A 20,854-nucleotide genomic window follows, 5' to 3' on the forward strand; every position below is an offset into this window, starting at 1 on the left:
ATGTATAGAACCTGCTGCAGCAAAACTGACATTTATAAAGGAATAAAAATGAATGAAATTACATTTAAATTCCTGGCAATAGGAAAAAAATCTGCCCTTTAGGTCTGGTATGGATATTAAGGGGAACCCCACGGCAAAAAAAATAAAAAGGACATGGGGCCCCCCCAAAACCCATACCAGACCCTTATCCGTGCATGCAGCCCAGACACTTACAGAACTGAGGTGCAGGGCTCATAGGGTGACTGGCATACAGGAGTATGGATGCTCTACAGCAGCGGGAATCTTATAGTGATTCCCACTAGGAAAACGCTGGAGGACACAACCCTTATTACAGGCTGATATCACCCAGCCCCCGCCCTACTCTGGACCAATCAGTGAGCAGTATGGGTGGAGGAATGGATTTAGTATTAATGACCCACCTGTGCTGATCTCTGTAGGAGTGTCCTCCTCTATAAATGTCCCCGTTATTCCATCCTCCTCCATAGACTGCTGATCATCCCTCACATACCTCTCTTCTTCTTCTGATTTCACCTCAAATTCTATATCCATTGGATCTCCACTCTAAACCAAGAAAATTAGAGAGAATATCATCTGTAAGATAGAAACTTTATTATTATGACATCACATAAGAAATCTACACATCATCCCATTAGTCCATGTTCTAGATTCTCCGTCCCACCAACCTTGTAACAGTGGGGGATGGTGAGATCTTCCTGTGTGGAATCCCGGGAATACAGAGGACGGGGACATCTCTCTGGTGGGTTCCTGGTATTTGGTGGCTCCATCATATCCTTGTGTCCTTCTGAAAACTCCTCCATCACTCCATATTCCTCATCCTCCTCTTTATACTCTTCTTTAATATCAATATTATCATCCCCGAGGTTACCACGGGGACATCTCTCTGGTGGGTTCCTGTATCTGGATGACTCCTCCATGGTGTCCTGGTACAGATCTTTGTGCTCTTCCTCCATCACCCCATCCTCATCATCCTCCTCTTTTATCTCTTCTTTCACCTCAACTTTAGGATCTCTCAGGTTTCCACTCTGAATATATAATAAAAATGACATCAATGGTAACAATGCAGATAATGTACAGATCCTAATGATACTATCAGTGATTGTTCCTCACCTACCTGATGATGGTGGGGGATGGTGTGACCTTCCTGTGTGGAATCCCGGGAATACAGAGGACGGGGACATCTCTCTGGGGGGTTCCCATTACTGGATCCATCTGTAGGAAACACACACACTGACTGAATACATTGTTTCTATGTGTTTATCAGATGATGGGGGATGGGTGGAGCCTCCGTACTGCTCTCTCCTTTACAATAAAGTCTCCTCTTACCCGGTGATGTGAGGGGCGGCTGATTGTCCATCATGACGTCCTTGTAGAGATCCTTGTGTCCTTCTAAATACTCCCACTCCTCCATGGAGAAATAGACAGTGACATCCTGACACCTTATAGGAACCTGACACACACAATGATACAGTCACCATCCAGACACATCCCTTGTGTGGGACCATCACAGACATCGGGAATAGTTATCCCTCAAAATATCTACATACAGCTTATAAAATACAAAAGTATGCATCATAAATCTAACGGAAAACAAAAAAAACACCCATCCTCTAATATCTTATAGTCTATTAGTATAGACTGATGAGGTGAGAAGGTTATTGGTGAGAAAGTTGAAGAGAATGTTCCGGCCCCGTAAGTGGGGGAATGTTCTGCCCCTGAAGGGGGTAATCTAGGTTCCCACAATATATATGTGTGTATCTTCATCTGCTGGAGATAAAAGACGTCACAGTGACTATGGAGGAAGAGGACGGACATGACGGGGAGTTACTGGGTGTAAATAGAGAATAAGATCTTATTACCTCCTCTGCTGAAACTTCAAGCAACGTCTCCTCTCTACTTCCTCCCGACTCACCTCTCACCCGGAACTTCCTATTTATAACCTGACATCACTTCCTGTCTGTACATGACATCACTTCCTGTCTACCATAGAGACTTCCTGTCTGGGTAGAAGTGAGATCACCACCTTGTGGCCTTTAGAGGAACTGCATTCCTTAGAAACATCTCAAACACTAGGTTGATTTACTAAAGGCACATAGACCTTCCACCTTGCAAGTGCAGCTTAGCAAATCAGGTGAAGCTTGACTTTGCCAAAAATTCCCAATCACATTCAAGGGGGAAAAAAAAACAGCAATTTTGCTTACACATGTTTGGATGATGGAAATCAGCAGAGCTTTCCCTAATTTACTAAGCTCTGGAGCAACAGCATTTGCAAAGGTCTATTAGCCTTTAGTAATTTAACCCCACAGTGTGAACCCGGTCTTGTGCTGTGTGTATGTACTGTATGTAAGGCACACGGGTGACACTCTCTCCATGTTCCTCCCCATGTTGGGTGCCAAGTGTGGGTCACATGAGAGGCCTGCCCTGTGGTGGGTTCTTATGGGTTATGCTGGGCACCTTGAACAGGTCCACTCACCTTACATACGGGGTAAGTTTGCTCATCATTGCCCCTGGACAAGGGGGAGGCCGCATTCAGGGATAACCCAACCTTAGGATCTCATTAATTGACAACTTTTTGTAAAAAGATACATTTTCTTTTCTGCATTTCCCAAAAACTTGCGACAAAAAAAATTAATTTTCAAAAGACACACTATGGCTTTCATAAAACGCCTTGGAGTATTTTCTTTCCAAAAACGGGGTCATTTTTTTGGGGGGTTTCCCCTGTCATGCTCCAGGACCTCCAGACATGTGATAGGTGCTCCTTGGATTTTGGGCTCCTCTATGTGGTTAGGCTGTGAAAAAGTCTCACATGTGTACTCGGGAGGGTATGGCTGGCATGGTCCTAATACTCTACTTTACTTGACCACTGAACTCTATGCACAGGGCCATATATAACATGTTCCTGACCACTGCCCTCTGTACCCTGGGCTGTATATGATATACTCCTGACCACTGCACTCTATACATTGGACTGTATATGATATATTCCTGACCGCTGCACTCTTTACACAGGCCTGTATAGGATATACTCCTGACAATTGCACTCTATACACAGGGCTGTATATGATATACTCCTGACAACTGCACTCTATATGCAGGGATGTATATGATATATGCCTGACCGCTGCACTATATACACAGGAGTATATTATATACAGCCCTGACCACTGCACTCCATACACAGGGCTGTATATGATATACTCCCAACCACTGCACACTGTACACAGGGCTGTATATGATATACTCCTGACCACTGCACACAGGGCTGTATATGATATACTTCTGACCACTGCACTCTGTACACAGGGCTGTATAGGACATGTTCCTGATAGGGATGGGCAAACATTGCCCAAATTTTCTGTGCGCTCAGTGGGAAAGTTTAAAAAAACTGCCTCCTGTTTTTATTTTGACACTTTTTTGCTGAATGGGCAGGGGTACACCACACTCATTCACACTATGGAAGGGGATCTGGGGGATTCTAGATTGCGATAAACTCCCCGCCCACATACCCCCACAACCACCGCCCAGGGATGTCGAGAAGAGGCCTTTGTCCCCATCAACCATGGGGACAAGGTGTTTTTGGGTGGGGGGCAGAGCTCCCCCCTTCCCCAATATACCCCCCTGTTGAGGACATGTGGCCTGATATATTTCAGGAGGGGGGGTGCTTGCTGGTCCCCCACTTTCCTGGCTGCGTGCTCGGATAAGGGTTTGATATGGATTTTGGGGGGGCGACAACTATTTTTTTTTAATTTTGGCGTAGGGTTCCCCTTAAAATCAATACCAGACCTAAAGGGCCTGGTATGCATTGAGGGGGGGGGGCACCCCACTGTGTTTTTTTTTCCTTTTTTTGTATTGCCGGAAATGGCTTGTAGCCATGATAATCAGATTAAATATCATTTATTTTTTCTTTACAAATATCAGTTTTGCTGCAGCAGGTTCTATACATGGTACAGATCCACCAGTTTACAGGCAGACTAAAGGGGCCCCCCCATTCACTATATATTTTTTCTGTCTTAATTGAAACATCATTAAAATAAATGCTCCTTTAAAAACAATCTTTTTTTATTTATTTATTTTAAATTGCATTGATAGATGTCCCCCAGGGCAGTACCCGGTTCCGCATACCCCTGTTTATGGCCAATCACTTACATAGGCCTTCAAAATGGGGACTTTAGATTTTTCATGTTCGGGGTCCCATTAGACGTTAATAGAGTTTGCGGCTCAGGGGCGATATTTTTCTCTGTTTGGGAGTTCTGCTGTGAACCAAACGGGGGGGGGGGTTCCGCCCATCCCTGACCACTACGCTCCTATTGTAGGCAAAGTTGATGTAGGATATATATATATATACACACACACACATGCAGTATTAGGGCTGAGATATTGACCACCAGACCAGGGTCTGACCATTCCAGCTGTATTCTTCACAACAAAAGGTTATTTGCTGTTAATTTTATACCCGACCACCTGGGCCCTTGAGGGCCAATCTAATTAAACAAATCACAGAGAGGTGATTTGCAAATTTGTTAGATAAAGAACAATCTGCTACGCCATACATGCTGAAACGCGTCGACTACATGCTGAAACGCGTCGACCTCTGCTGTGCTTTTATCTTTTATGGAGATACAATAAATTTGAACTGATTTGAAGAGCATGTATGGAGATGCGGCTTGTTCTTTATCTATTTAATCACATTGGCAGCCGAGCGACTGCACATCCTGCACCCGACAGCTCAGGAGGAGTTTAATTAAACTTGGGGTAGTAGCACCTTTCTTTGTTGCTTACGATTTGAAAATTTGTACCTCCGAGCTGTGCCGGGACCCAATAAAATGATTCTCTCTGGAAAGTACCATCAAACTCATAGCTGCAGGGATCAACCCTCCGCCCTCTAGCTTCCAGAAGTTTTTCCAAACTTCCAGATCAAGGTGGGGGGGGGAGGCACCAGAGACCTGCCTCTGTGAGTCATCCAGCCCTGACCTGCAGTTAACCCTGACCCAGATTCCAGACTCACACTCACCTGTGGGGAATTTCAAGGGGTGTGAATACTTTTGCAAGGCGCTGTAGATGCATCACTGGTGTCCATTAAACAGGTTGAACAGCAAAGAAGCATCTTATCACATATGTGATTGTTTATATATTTCGTTTCTGTGGTGTGTACATATTTGTGAGTGCCGCTGTTGTGTCATTTACTTATTTATTAAAATTCACTAAAATTAAAATTCATTAAAATGCAGCCAAAACTCAGGACCATTGGGGGAGGGGGTGGGGGAATGTGTGTCACATAAGGTTTGTCTAATGATTATTTTTAACAAACAGACCTTTAAGTGTTTGTGAAATCTTCCACCACAAAATGTACTCAGCCAATAAGAGGTAATGACTCCATTTTTATTTTAAAGGGCCTAGAGGGCCGCCTTTTAAGTGGTGGGGTTAACGTTTTTTCATCCTGGAAGACGACTTCAGAAAACAGACCTGTTACAAGAGTTTACACCACAAAATGTACTCAGCCAATGAGAGGTAAGTGACTCAATTTTTTCCGAACGGTATTCAGTGCTGCTGGAGGTTTTGTGACAGATAAAGGAGCGTTTCTGTCCACAGACTCCATTGACCGGCTAACATTTATCAAAATTAATCAGTCCTAGATTAGCAGCAGATATTAAGCCCCTTATGCTGATGTCGCTGATTAAGTGTTAATGGGATCTCAAATCTCTTCAAGACATCTAGTGGCCATAATTTTTTCTGAAATACTGCAATCGGAAAAATAGCAAAATAGTACATTATAGCCAATAGATGGAGCTGATGAATATAAAAAAAACACAGAATTAAATAAAACATGGCGAAAGCTTCCACCACAAAATGTACTCAGCCAATGAGAGGTAATGACTCAATTTTTATTATAATAAGCCTAGAGGACCACCTTTTAAGTGGTGGGGGTTAACGTGTTTCGTCCTGGAAGACGACTTGAGAAAACAGACCTCTTGAAAGAGTTTACACCACAAAATGTACTCAGCCAATGAGAGGTAATGACTCCATTTTTATTTTTCTCCTGCTATCAATGGCCGACACGGTACAACACTTCATCCATGTCTTTGGTGATCTCTGATCTCCTTATCAACTGTTTCTTCTATGATGAAGATCAGCCATGGAGTATATCTGAGGTGTATATCAGGGGGTGCTTCTTCCCCACATGTCCAGTAACATTCATATAGAAGACATTTCCCGCACTCACTAATACACCTCCAGGGTTGTGTGGGACCCCCTGATGTACAGAAAGGATTTCAGTGAGGAACATTTCCCTCACTCAGACCAGGAAAGTTCATTCTCCTCCGTGTCCAATCTCAGATGACTGTAAACAGAGGACTTCTGTGACGGACAATTCCCATTCTCAGGAGAGGAAAGTGGCTTTTGCCTCATGTGAGAGCTCTGATGTCTATAAAGATGGGACTTCACTGAATAACATTTCCCGCACTCAGGACAAGAATATGGCTTCTCCCCCGTGTGAGACCTCAGATGTGTGTGTAGTTGGCTCTTCAATGCAAATTTTTTTCCACACTCAGGACAGGAATACGGCTTCTCCCCCGTGTGCGATCTCTGATGTAGGTAAAGATGGGACTTCACTGAAAAACATTTCCCGCACTCAGGACAGGAATACGGCTTCTCCCCCGTGTGCATTCTCTGATGTATGTAAAGAGGGGATGCCGATAGAAAACATTTCCCACACTCAGGACAGGAATACAGATTTTCCCCTGTGTGAGACTTCAGATGTTTGTAAAGATCAGAGTTCATTGAAAAACGTTTCCCGCACACAGGACAGGAATGTGTCTTCTCCCCCGTGTGAGACATTTTATGTGCACTGAGGGTGTATTTACTTGTAAAACATTTCCCGCACTCAGAACAAGAATACGGCTTCTCCCCCGTGTGAGACCTCTCATGTGTGACAAGCTCTGCTTTTTGTATAAAACATTTACCGCACATAGGACAGGAATACAGCTTCTCCCCCGTGTGCAGTCGCTGATGAGTGCGAAGATTGGACTTATCTAAAAAACACTTCCCGCATTCTGGACAGGCAAACCTCTTATCTTTTGTAAGGGCGGCACCGTCCCGCACAGTCTGAGGTTCCTCAGGATAAAAGGAATACGATGGTCCGGCACCGTCCCGCACAGTCTGAGGTTCCTCAGGATAAGAGGAATACGATGGTCCGGCACCGTCCCGCACAGTCTGAGGTTCCTCAGGATAAGAGGAATACGATGGTCCGGCACCGTCCCGCACAGTCTGAGGTTCCTCAGGATAAAAGGAATACGATGGTCCGGCACCGTCCCGCACAGTCTGAGGTTCCTCAGGATAAGAGGAATACGATGGTCCGGCACCGTCCCGCACAGTCTGAGGTTCCTCGGGATAAGAGGAATACGATGGTCCGGCACCGTCCCGCACAGTCTGAGGTTCCTCGGGATAAGAGGAATACGATGATCCGGCACCGTCCCGCACAGTCTGAGGTTCCTCGGAATAAGAGGAATACGATGGTCCGGCACCGTCCCGCACAGTCTGAGGTTCCTCGGGATAAGAGGAATACGATGGTCCGGCACCGTCCCGCACAGTCTGAGGTTCCTCGGGATAAGAGGAATACGATGGTCCGGCACCGTCCCGCACAGTCTGAGGTTCCTCGGAATAAGAGGAATACGATGGTCCGGCACCGTCCCGCACAGTCTGAGGTTCCTCAGAATAAGAGGAATACGATGGTCCGGCACCGTCCCGCACAGTCTGAGGTTCCTCAGGATAAGAGGAATACGATGGTCCGGCACCGTCCCGCACAGTCTGAGGTTCCTCGGGATAAGAGGAATACGATGGTCCGGCACCGTCCCGCACAGTCTGAGGTTCCTCGGAATAAGAGGAATACGATGGTCCGGCACCGTCCCGCACAGTCTGAGGTTCCTCAGAATAAGAGGAATACGATGGTCCGGCACCGTCCCGCACAGTCTGAGGTTCCTCAGGATAAGAGGAATACGATGGTCCAGCACCGTCCCGCACAGTCTGAGGTTCCTCAGGATAAGAGGAATACGATGGTCCGGCACCGTCCCGCACAGTCTGAGGTTCCTCAGGATAAGAGGAATACGATGGTCCGGCACCGTCCCGCACAGTCTGAGGTTCCTCGGGATAAGAGGAATACGATGGTCCGGCACCGTCCCGCACAGTCTGAGGTTCCTCGGGATAAGAGGAATACGATGGTCCATCTACACTGTGTGGTGCCGGATGGACATTTGAGGGAGTCGGGTTTTCTCCTGGACTATTTTGCTTATGAGATCTCCAGTGTGTGATAAAAATTGATTTCCGTGCAAAACATTTCCCACACGTAGGACAGAAAAAAAGCTTCTCTCCCGTGTGAGATGTCTGGTGTGATAAAAGATGGGACTTCTGTGTAAAACGTTTCCCGCACTCAGAGCAGGAAAACGGTTTCTCACCAGTGTGAGTTCTCATATGTACCTTAAGATTGCCTTTCCAATTGAAACACTTCCCACACTCAGGACAAGGAAACACATCCTCTGTTGTAAGGAGGGCACCATCCCGCACAGTCTGAGGTTCCTCAGGATAAGAGGAATACGATGGTCCGGCACCGTCCCGCACAGTCTGAGGTTCCTCGGGATAAGAGGAATACGATGGTCCGGCACCGTCCCGCACAGTCTGAGGTTCCTCAGTATAAGAGGAATACGATGGTCCGGCACCGTCCCGCACAGTCTGAGGTTCCTCAGGGTAAGAGGAATACGATGGTCCGGCACCGTCCCGCACAGTCTGAGGTTCCTCGGGATAAGAGGAATACGATGGTCCATCTACACTGTGTGGTGCCGGATGGACATTTGAGGTAGTCGGGTTTTCTCCTGGACTATACTGTGTGATGTCCTCATCTTCTACTTTACAGTCTGGAGACAAAGTGAGACAATCCTCTGAGGTTTTCCTCATCTCCCGTCCATCTACTAAAATAGAAATACAAAGATTATTACTAGACATCAGCTGATTGGTTCCCCTAAACCAGGACTCCGCCCACATCAGGCAGCTTTGTCTCTGAGGATCTTACAATTCCCCCCTCAAGGTAACTAGTAAATGGGTCCTCTGATCTCCTACCAGATCATTTCTTTATTCATGGACCTTAGTCAGAGAGTGAGGAAACAACGAGAACTGTCTTCTATAGGAGTGACAGTGATGAGGGGATTATAGGACGAGTGTCCCCTCCCCCTCTATCACTCATTACAGATGGGCTGAAAACCCCTCAGTTCGGTTCGCACTACAACTCTACTAAAGTCTATGGGACCCGAATTAGAAAAATCTAAATTTCCCATTATGAAGATTTATATGCACATTATTGACCATAAAAAGTGTATGGAGGTCCAGGCACTGCCCTGGGGGACATGTATGGGGTGAAAAATATATATATATATTAAATATTGTTTTTTCAGGACCAATCATTTTAATGATGCTTAAAGTTAAACAATAAAAATGAAAAATTCCTTTAAAATATCATGCCTGGGTGGTCCCTTTAGTCTGCCTGTAGAGTGGCGCATCTGTACCATGTATAGAACCTGCTGCAGCAAAACTGACATTTATAAAGGAATAAAAATGAATGAAATTACATTTAAATTCCTGGCAATAGGAAAAAAATCTGCCCTTTAGGTCTGGTATGGATATTAAGGGGAACCCCACGGCAAAAAAAAATAAAAAGGACATGGGGCCCCCCCAAAACCCAAACCAGACCCTTATCCGTGCATGCAGCCCAGACACTTACAGAACTGAGGTGCAGGGCTCATAGGGTGACTGGCGTACAGGAGTATGGATGCTCTACAGCAGCGGGAAGCTTATAGTGATTCCCACTAGGAAAACGCTGGAGGACACAACCCTTATTACAGGCTGATACCCCCCAGCCCCCGCCCTACTCTGGACCAATCAGTGAGCAGTATGGGTGGAGGAATGGATTTAGTGTTAATGACCCACCTGTGCTGATCTCTGTAGGAGTGTCCTCCTCTATAAATGTCCCCGTTATTCCATCCTCCTCCATAGACTGCTGATCATCCCTCACATACCTCTCTTCTTCTTCTGATTTCACCTCAAATTCTATATCCATTGGATCTCCACTCTAAACCAAGAAAATGAGAGAGAAAATATCATCTGAAAAATATAAACTTTATTATTATGACATCATATAAGAAATCCACACATCATCCCATTAGTCCATGTTCTAGATTCTCCGTCCCACCAACCTTGTAACAGTGGGGGATGGTGAGATCTTCCGGTGTGGAATCCCGGGAATACAGAGGACGGGGACATCTCTCTGGTGGGTTCCTGGTATTTGGTGGCTCCATCATATCCTTGTGTCCTTCTGAAAACTCCTCCATCACTCCATACTCCTCATCCTCCTCTTTATACTCTTCTTTAACATCAATATTATCATCCCCGAGGTTTCCACGGGGACATCTCTCTGGTGGGTTCCTGTATCTGGATGACTCCTCCATGGTGTCCTGGTACAGATTATGGTGTCCTTTTAGAGACTCCTCCATCACCCCATCCTCATCATCCTCCTCTTTTATCTCTTCTTTGACCTCAACTTTAGGATCTCTCAGGTTTCCACTCTGAATATATAATAAAAATGACATCAATGGTAACAATGCAGATAATGTACAGATCCTAATGATACTATCAGTGATTGTTCCTCATCTACCTGATGATGGTGGGGGATGGTGTGATCTTCCTGTGTGGAATCCCGGGAATACAGAGGACGGGGACATCTCTCTGGTGGGTTCCTGGTATTTGGTGGCTCCATCATATCCTTGTGTCCTTCTGAAAACTCCTCCATCACTCCATACTCCTCATCCTCCTCTTTATACTCTTCTTTAACAACAATATTATTATCCTCCAGGTTTCCACCCTAAAAATATATAATTAAACATTAATTGTAACGAAATAGCTTTACTATTGAGCGGGTAAATGGAATCGCCATTTATTTATAAACAATTTTGTCATGATTATCAAAATCATGTATTCTGATTAAGCAAGTGTATTTGTTTCAAATACACAGGATGTGTTTTCATAGCTGTCTTGAGAGTGTCGAAATGCCAATCACACCCCCAGCTGTGAGAGGTATTTTCCCAGAGAATCTGGAAGTGACACCTAGGTGCGAAATGACCATCCCTGTGTGAATATAAATACAATTACAACTTGATCAGACCTTCAAAGAGACGCACAAGACTCCCCCCCCCTTTTAGAATTGTATAAATGTTTTAAGGCTCCCAGCCTCAGGTAGAGCAATGACTTCACCATGTACTGTATGTACTGTATATGCTTGCTCCCCTGCCTATGGCTAAAACCATAGGCTTGTATATTAAATACATCTTTTATAATGTGGTTCAGCAGTCAACATGTTATTGGAATCCCCTAAATTCTCTGGGCTTCCCAATCAAAATGGTCCTTCGAATGCCGGAAAAGAAACTCTACAGACATTGCAAAGAAATGGAGCAGCACAAGCTGGGAATTCACTTAAAGGTAAGCTAATTTTTTGCTTACTGCGACTTCACCTTGTGCTGTGCCTATTTCTGTAAGTCGGTGTCATGTAGAAGTACTCTTTCCAAGAACCTTGACTGTTGAATTTTGTTATGTTTCTTTTTACTTTCCATACTACCTGTACTTATTACTGTCCTTGCAAGTGTGTGTTCTGTGTGAATGACTTGCCCTATTTCAGGTGCAATGTGTGCTTAGCTAGGATTTTTGCATTTCCTGCGTCTGGGTGACCAGCCAGGTCAAGAATCGGGTCTTCGGACTCAAGGGATCATTCATAGGTTCTGGCTGATAAGGTGCTATGTGTGGTGAGGCCCTGGTTTATTGCTGAGGGTGACGGCCTGCTTAAAAAACAGCGCCGCTTGAAACCATAGTACCAGTTTTGAATGAAATTCTATTTTTCATTTCGCGTCTGCGTAGTTCTCCATAAAACTACACCATGAGCAGATGTACTATCTCTCCTATTCTGCACAGTGCCTATAAGCTGATGTAGAAGACTTTAGGAAGCAGAACTATCAGATTCTATACTCTAGAATTTTCTCATATTGACATGTTTTTGTTACTGTACTGCCCCATTTGTTGGAATATGTGATGCTGTGTGTCCTGCATGAGTGGCTTGTCTAAAGGGGTGCTTGTAACATTTGTGAACTGTTTTAATCTGTCTGTGTGACCCTATTCAGTTGTGTGCCTATCATATGTGCTGCCATGTATCTTGCATATAAGTGGACTGTTTCTTTTTTTTTTAGAAAGGAGTGTGTTACATCTTCCTTCTTTTTTTTTTTTAGCAGCCTCTGTGACTAACACCCCCCCCCTCAGTTGTGTGCCTGTCGGTCTGTGTGACTGATTAGTACAGTGTATCTGGTACATATCCTTGGCCAGGATTGGAGGCCAGATATACAGTTCCTGCTATTATTAAGTAAAATTGTATCTGTGTGACCATTGGATTTAATAATAGATGAATTCTTGAGGAAGTCTCACCACCGTGTGAGATGGGGAATTGTACCACCGAGTACACCCCAGATTGGGGTCTGTGTGATCCCACAGCTTCTCCTGGATTGCCAAGGATTCACCTTGGGAACAGGAGTGGCCGAGTCCCTCAAGGAATGGAACAAAAGCACACAGGGGTGTTGTACCACTAAAAGGCTATAAAAAAAAAAAAAAAAAGAGGAAATGAAAGAAACTTATTGTCCTGCATAATATTTTTGTCTACAGGTTAAGTGTGAGAGTTATGTTTGTTGTATATATGTGTATGAGATCCATGGATTGTTATGTCATGTTAGTTGTATTAACATGCCCAAAGTTCTGTATCAGCAAAACAGTTGATTATCCTTAGAAGTGCTTTGATGAGCGGGTTTAACAAAAAAGTGAGTGACAGAATAAATATAAGACCAGAATGGAGGACAATGGGGTCCTTTTCTATAATGGATTTGGCTAGAAACATAGAAAAGAGAAAGCCAGACCACAGAGAGTAATGTATGTATGGTAAATTTGTACCTGAAAATAGTGGTCATAAAAAAAATCAAGAATGATCAAGCTAAACCTCAAAATGAACCTGAACTAGAACAAAGGGAGTCCTCTTACCTGGGTAGATATTGACAAGAAGGCCAACCAGTGTCTAATAAAGCTTTTGAGAAAATTATGTATGCTGATGTTTCTCTCAAAGGTAATAGCAGTCAAGATGCTTTTGTACCCCTTACTTTTTCTAATTTTCCACATGTTAATTTTGACTGGTGGATTCTGGGGCGGCCAAAACGGTTCTAAAAGCAGAAAATATACCTTCTAGTATACTGAGAGGAAAAATAATTAATGGAATTGGACTGGGAGGAGTTCCATGCCCACTTCAAGAAACCAAACCTGTTAAACTGAAATTAGGAAACCAAACAGAGATCATTACTAGTCTCTTAGTGTCCTCATCTACTCCTGAGAATCTTCTAGGGTCAGAGGTGTTGTCACAAATACAGGCCTGCATTCAATATACACCTGATGGAATTAAAGTAACAACCCCCCTATCTGATGAGGTGTTAAATCAAGCTTCTGCTGCCATACTACTAGCTAAATGTGTAGATACAGCTGACATTCCTGGCTTGAGTCAAGTACCTGAAACTCTATGGGCAATTGACAGGTATGATGTTGGATTGTTGAATGTGTCACCTGTACATGTCAAACTAAAGGAAGGAGCTCACCTTCCACGTAAGCCCCAGTATCCCCTGAATCCATAACAGATAGAAGGGATACAATTACAACTTGACCGATATCTGGAAAAGGATGTAGTTGCCAAATGTACTTCACCTGCAAATACTCCTCTATTTCCAGTTAAAAAAAAAAAAAAAAAAAAAGGGTGAACCAGGACAACCAACTGTATACCGGTTGGTACATGATTTGTTATTGATTTGGCTAATGCATATTTTTCTGTTCCTATTACCATAGAGTGTCAGCGTTATTTTGCATTTACTATGGCCGGGTAGCAGTATACCTGGAAGAGGCACCCTCTGGGTATGATCCAAACTCAGACCCAGGAGCTCATACTCTAAACCCAGGAGATTGGGTGGTGGTAAAGAAACACGTACGAAAAGGGCTTGAACCCAGGTACGAGGGCCCATTTCAGGTGCAACTAGTGACACACACAGCAGTGAAACTCTAATCCAAAGACCCCTGGATACACACTAGCCATTGCAAAAAGGTCACAGAACCTGCAGAATGAAGGTGGTATTACTCTCATGTTGTTTTTACAACACTAATCTCTGCTTTACATGTTGATCAAAATCATTATTTATCCTTACTTAATGTAACTGCCTTTATGCTAAACAAGACCAACTGTTGGATTTGTGGGGCACAGCTAGAGCATGGTAAGCAAGGCTATCTGCTGACTACAACTCCATTTTACTGGGATAATGAGACTAGTGAGTTTAACATTAGTATTAGAGATGTATGTAAAGCCAATTTTTCTATTGAACAGTATAGATTAACACTCCAATATCCAGGTAAAGGGAAATACTGCTATAGGAGAACAGACAAGAGTACATTTGTACAGGGGAGTAATACTACCATCACAGTTAGAGGTAAACAAAAAACAATCGTAATTCCTGATAAAAATACTACTGTGTATCAACTAGGGCATAGCAAATGTCAATATAAATTGAAGAATTGTACTAACACACCATCTAACTGCCAGTGTGTGAAGATCAATCAAGAAGAAATAAATTACACTGTTAATTGGACTTGTATGAATGAGCCCATGGAGGCATGGATGGAAAATGGTAATGTCAAAGTAAATGTATATGATCGTCTTCAATGTCTGAATATAAGTGATAATCAGACTCAGAAAGATATTGTATTCCAGGCCCATTTAATGCTAAAATACTATGAGTGCACCATAATCCCCTTAAACTTATTCTTTATATGTGGAAATAATGCTTACCGATTTATCCCTAAATACTTTAAGGCACCTGTTATTTAGGATATGTGCTTCCACAAGTAAGCTATTTTAAGCACCTCCCAAAAGGAAGCTCCCAAAGGCACTATAGAAAACATAGAGAAGTACCTGTGAGCAATCATCTCCTTAAAGGGACTGATGGAGTCTGGGAAGACGGATATGTACCAGACCATTTTGATATTAGTGAAGGTGATAGATTAGCAGCTATAATACTTCCCATGTATGGCCCAGCCAAAACTATACAAATGATAAGGAGACTGGCACGAATAATGAAAAAAAAAAAAAAATAGTGAATGAAACGACCGAAACTGTTATCCTGCTAAATGAAGAACAAAAACAGCTTTGAATAGTGGCCCTACAAAATAGAATGGCCCTCGATTACTTGTTAGCTGAACAAGGAGGAGTATGTGCATTAATTAATGACACTTGCAGTACGTACATACCTGACTATAGTATTAATATAACTGATCACATCAATAAGGTAAAAGAAGTTGTGGCTGCCTTAAAGAAAAGGCCTAAATCCATGCTTGATGGTATTTCTGATAGTATCAAGGGCTGGTTTAACAATCTTTTTGGTAATCTCGGTAAATGGCTTTCTGATATTCTGTATTCTATTGGAACTGTCCTCCTCTATGTCATGGGTTTCTTCCTGGCAATATATGTTTCTTATTATTGTCTTAAAATATGTATTACTAAACTCCTTAGATGCGCTACTAAACCAGCTTCTAATCCAAGGTTGGTCCCTTCCTCCTCATATCAGCACCTCCAGGATCCACATATGGGTAAGCCATACATGCCTTTAATAGTTACCAAAGGTGAATGTGATGTGGAATCACCACACGGGAACAGCGTAATGGAAACCGCTACACTGTCAATGGTCAGAGGCCCAAGTGTCCAACACAATTAGTGTGAAATATAATATTGCCTAAAGGTTAAATACCTCCTAATAATGTTTATTTACATGTTTGTGTGTATTAATGGTAATCTTTGTTTCCATAGACTGTTTCTGAAGAAGTTTTCCAATATGCTCAGTATGGTGATGTATAACTGTCGACAAAGAGGAACTAAAAAAAAAAAAAAAAAAAAAAAATAAAAAAAAAATCAGTTTTTTTTGAGCTGCTCATTTTTAACCATGGTGAATAATAGTTTTTTTTATATAGTAATGGTATACCATACATAAAATCCACGTGGTAACATTTAGTTTGACGTCAAACAATTTTTTTTTGGGGTATTAGAAAAAGTGCACTGGTAAAATATCTAAGAAAGAAAATGTTAAATATCTCTAATGTTTGTTTTATTTTTAGGAGGAAAATATAATGTGTTTTGTTACTAAAATGTTGATGCTTATTCCTCAGATTAGTTCTATGTCCTGAGTTGATTTATTTAAGGTCTTCAGAACAGGAGACCACAGCCTTCAAAGACAATTCAACAATGGAAGTATTGTTCTAAAGTTTATTTTTTATTTTTATTTTATTTTCATATGTAAACATTTATGGGTTTCACTCCCCCCACTAGCTAAATATTGGTGCAGCCATCTGAGTCTATACTGCCCAGTTTCTTGTTCCTATTTACAGTATGAAGTGTTAAAATTTTTTTGTTGTGTTATGATCTGATGTATATGACTTTTGAAATTTTAAGAGTTTCAATGCCCTAGATCACAGGTGTCAAACAAGGCCCATGGGCTGAATCCGGCCCTCCAGGCCATTTCATGTGGCCCTCGCACCTCTCCTGCAGCTGCAGGAGAGCTCCAGCCCTCCTCTGGTCCTCCTTCAGACCCTGTACTTTCTGCTTTCAAGCAATGCATGCAGCTTCTTCCCAGCAGTAGCATAAGGAAAAGGGTTGCACTGTGATGTTAGGGAGAGTTGGGGACTATGGTGGGGTGGCTCTTGACATCTAATGTAAGGGGAGGGGATGTGTTGGACATCTAATCGTACAGATACAACCGGCCCTTTTGAGGACAATCATAATGCTGATGGGGCCCACAATGAAATTGAGTTTGGCACCCCTGGCCTAGATAATTAAGCATCTCCTGTCTTAGACTATGTTTCCACTATAGTGACCCCCCAAAGTCACATAATTCAGAGACTCTGGAGTGTGACTTTGATTCATCTCCACAGTCTCTAGATCAGAGTCGCATCAAGGTAGCGCAAGAACCTTTTCAAAGTTTCTGCAACTTTAAGTCGCAATAGTGGGAACTGAGCCTTATATAGTTTTTGTATATTATTTTATGATGAAAAGTTTTTATTAAGATTGAATTGAATAATTGCTGCTCTAGTTTAAACTATGATGACAAAAAAAAAAAAAAAAAAAAAGTAATGAATGTATTATTACTACATGTATGTCAGTATTACTACATTGAGTGTTATCAGTAGGTATGCTGGCATTATATAGTAGGTGAGGTTGAGAAGTCCATTAAGTCCAACCTATGTGTGTGATGTATTACTATTAGCATTTAGTTCCAATGCTTTAACTTATAAGGTCTGCGGTTGAGATTAGACCTCCTGTTAATTGAATTAGCTACTTGCCCAGCCAGTACTGCCTTTTCAAGCTGAAGCAGATTGCCTTAGGCTTTCAATAATAATGTCCCAAGCAAGTCTGCCTTTGTGTCTCCAAGTCTATTTTAAGCTAGTTTCCTGTTCGGTGACACCATGCAACTTCACTTATAGATTCCTGTGTGACTGTTTGCATGGCTACTCATTTCTAGCCGTCTTATGTGTCTTTGTGTATCTGTCCCCAATGTCTGTGTGTGTGTCCAGGCACAAACCTGGGTGAGTAAGAGGGCCGCAACCGGGGAACTGTTTGCAGCACAACCCATCTCTACCATTAAGAGCTCTGGAGAAGACAAGGCAGTTCCTTAGACTCTGCGCCTCGGCCCTTTCAAGGGCCCTCACCATTTTTTTCATGTGCGGACATGCTGTGTTCTCCCCAGATAGTACCATTAGGTATCCTTCCGGCCTTAGAACCCTTGTATATCAACTGTATCTTGTGAAACTGACTTCCTGTGAACCCTGAACCCCAGTACTGCACTATACCCCTGTCATTCTTGTAAATCCTGTATTCTGTGCTCTCTTGTCTACGTTCCTGTAGGATCACTGATCCAAGATGTATATGATAGCAGCCCCCCCCTCTGAGAAGCCTATTGTTCATGATAAATGTTTCATTGAATTCAGGATAGTCTAGATTAAATGACAGTTGAATAATATTTTATACTGAATGATAATGGCTTACGTTTTTCTTTTTTTTTCTAGATCGTATTTGCCTCTAGAACATAAATTTACTTCAGCAGTAAAAAACTCAACGGCTTTATGGGCATTTTTGTTAATGATCAAATGTTGGACTAACAATCTGAGTGACGCCATCTTCATAAATTTCCTCCCTGATTTCGTGGCTTTTTGACATCAGCCACAAACAGCATTGATGGAAAAGAGTGCTTTCAAAAGCTTTGTAAATGTCTGAAGAACTTTGATACTTATCATGTCAGCTGTCTAAGAAGAAAATCAAAAACACAAAAAGATCTGCACACCTACCGGAAGTTTCTTGTCATGTGGACTGCGATAGTCCTGAAGAAAAGAAGATTATGTATGAACATTGTATGCGTTCTTAAGGTGTTGCAGTGGAGTCTTATAGACTAGCTGTCAAAGTTACAGCGGAGGAATCAACAAAAGACTTGGCGTTCTTCATACATTGTTAGATCAACGTGTAATTTTTATTTTAGTGATTTTTTTGTATTTTTACATTTTTGTTTAGCCTTCAAAAAAAGCAAAATGAGGTTTTTCTGCAGAAGTAAATTGCGTACATAAATTAGGAGAAATATGAACTAGAAAAATATATATTTCAACTAAGATTAGGCAGTTAGAGAGATGTTGGAGCGATTGATAGGAATTGTAGTTGTATCTGCTTTTATTTAAAATGCCATTTGTGTTAGGTTTTATATGTTTTAATGAGACTTAGTTTTTTCCATCTTCCCCATTATCTTGACACTTAATATTCACATCTAGTTAGGCCCTACACAGCTTTAACTGTCACCAAAAGAATCTCTATACTGAATAGTCAAGAACCCAACTGTCCAGAACCACTATGTGAATTGTTTAGTTTAGTGCTGTTATCTTATGTTTTGTTAGTTATGTGGTCAATTTTTAATTTGACCAAAAGATGGGATTGAGCGGGTAAATGGAATCGCCATTTATTTATAAACAATTTTGTCATGATTATCAAAATCATGTATTCTGATTAAGCAAGTGTATTTGTTTCAAATACACAGGATGTGTTTTCATAGCTGTCTTGAGAGTGTCGAAATGCCAATCACACCCCCAGCTGTGAGAGGTATTTTCCCAGAGAATCTGGAAGTGACACCTAGGTGCGAAATGACCATCCCTGTGTGAATATAAATACAATTACAACTTGATCAGACCTTCAAAGAGACGCACAAGACTTCCCCCTCCTTTTAGAATTGTATAAATGTTTTAAGGCTCCCAGCCTCAGGTAGAGCAATGACTTCACCATGTACTGTATGTACTGTATATGCTTGCTCCCCTGCCTATGGCTAAAACCATAGGCTTGTATATTAAATACATCTTTTATAATGTGGTTCAGCAGTCAACATGTTATTGGAATCCCCTAAATTCTCTGGGCTTCCCAATCACTATGAACCTTTCCCACCAATGATTGCTCCTCAACTACCTGATGATGGTGGGGGATGGTGTGATCTTCCTGTGTGGAATCCCGGGAATACAGAGGACGGGGACATCTCTCTGGTGGGTTCCCATTACTGGATCCATCTGTAGGAAACACACACACTGACTGAATACATTGTTTCTATGTGTTTATCAGATGATGGGGGATCTAGGTGGAGCCTCCGTACTGCTCTCTCCTTTACAATAAAGTCTCCTCTTACCCGGTGATGTGAGGGGCGGCTGATTGTCCATCATGACGTCCTTGTAGAGATCCTTGTGTCCTTCTAAATACTCCCACTCCTCCATGGAGAAATAGACAGTGACATCCTGACACCTTATAGGAACCTGACACACACAATGATACCGTCACCATCCAGACACATCCCTTGTGTGGGACCATCACAGACATCGGGAATAGTTATCCCTCAAAATATCTACATACAGCTTATAAAATACAAAAGTATGCATCATAAATCTAACGGAAAACAAAAAAAACACCCATCCTCTAATATCTTATAGTCTATTAGTATAGACTAATGAGGTGAGAAAGTTGAAGAGAATGTTCCGGCCCCGTAAGTGGGGGAATGTTCTGCCCCTGAAGGGGGTAATCTAGGTTCCCACACTATATATGTGTGTATCTTCATCTGCTGGAGATAAAAGACGTCACAGTGACTATGGAGGAAGAGGACGGACATGACGGGGGGATTACTGGGTGTAAATAGAGAATAAGATCTTATTACCTCCTCTGCTGAAACTTCAAGCGAGGTCTCCTTTCTACTTCCTCCCGACTCACCTCTCACCCGGAACTTCCTATTTATAACCTGACATCACTTCCTGTCTGTACATGACATCACTTCCTGTCTACCATAGAGACTTCCTGTCTGGGTAGAAGTGAGATCACCACCTTGTGGCCTTTAGAGGAACTGCATTCCTTAGAAACATCTCATAGACTAGGTTGATTTACTAAAGGCTAGGGATGAGCCGAACACCCCCCGGTTCGGTTCGCACCAGAACTTGCGAACGACCCCCGCGTTCGGTACGAACGTTAGAACCCCATTGAAGTCTATGGGACTCGAACGTTCGAATTGGAAAATACTAATTTTAATGGCTAATATGCAAGATAGTGTGCTAAAAAGGGTTTGGCGACCTGCCTCCTGCCTCAGGGGACATGGGTCACTGCAAAAAAAAGTTTTAAAAACTACCA

The 20,854-nt window shown here is 42.5% G+C and overlaps 2 protein-coding genes across 2 annotated transcripts; both read right to left on the reverse strand.

The window, feature by feature from the left end:
- Positions 1-6,023: 6,023 nt before the first annotated feature.
- On the reverse strand, positions 6,024-9,253 carry LOC143955230 (uncharacterized). The gene has a single exon (XM_077465312.1). It carries the CDS (start codon positions 9,046-9,048, stop codon positions 6,307-6,309), a length of 2,742 nt encoding a protein of 913 aa, XP_077321438.1. The 5' UTR covers positions 9,049-9,253; the 3' UTR covers positions 6,024-6,306.
- Positions 9,254-9,755: 502 nt separating this feature from the next.
- Positions 9,756-17,792, reverse strand: LOC143955433 (uncharacterized). Its single transcript, XM_077465481.1, has 5 exons — positions 17,742-17,792; positions 12,523-12,687; positions 10,712-10,918; positions 10,254-10,622; positions 9,756-10,129 (listed from the first exon to the last, which is right to left on the reverse strand). The coding sequence occupies exons 1-5, from the start codon at positions 17,790-17,792 to the stop codon at positions 9,926-9,928; spliced, it is 996 nt and encodes a 331-aa protein (XP_077321607.1). The 3' UTR covers positions 9,756-9,925.
- Between the last annotated feature and the right edge of the window lie 3,062 nt (positions 17,793-20,854).

Source organism: Lithobates pipiens, unplaced genomic scaffold (genome assembly GCF_037356315.1).
Source record: "Lithobates pipiens isolate NorthernLeopardFrog02 unplaced genomic scaffold, aLitPip1_a1.2 Scaffold_35, whole genome shotgun sequence".
Taxonomy (NCBI): domain Eukaryota; kingdom Metazoa; phylum Chordata; class Amphibia; order Anura; family Ranidae; genus Lithobates; species Lithobates pipiens.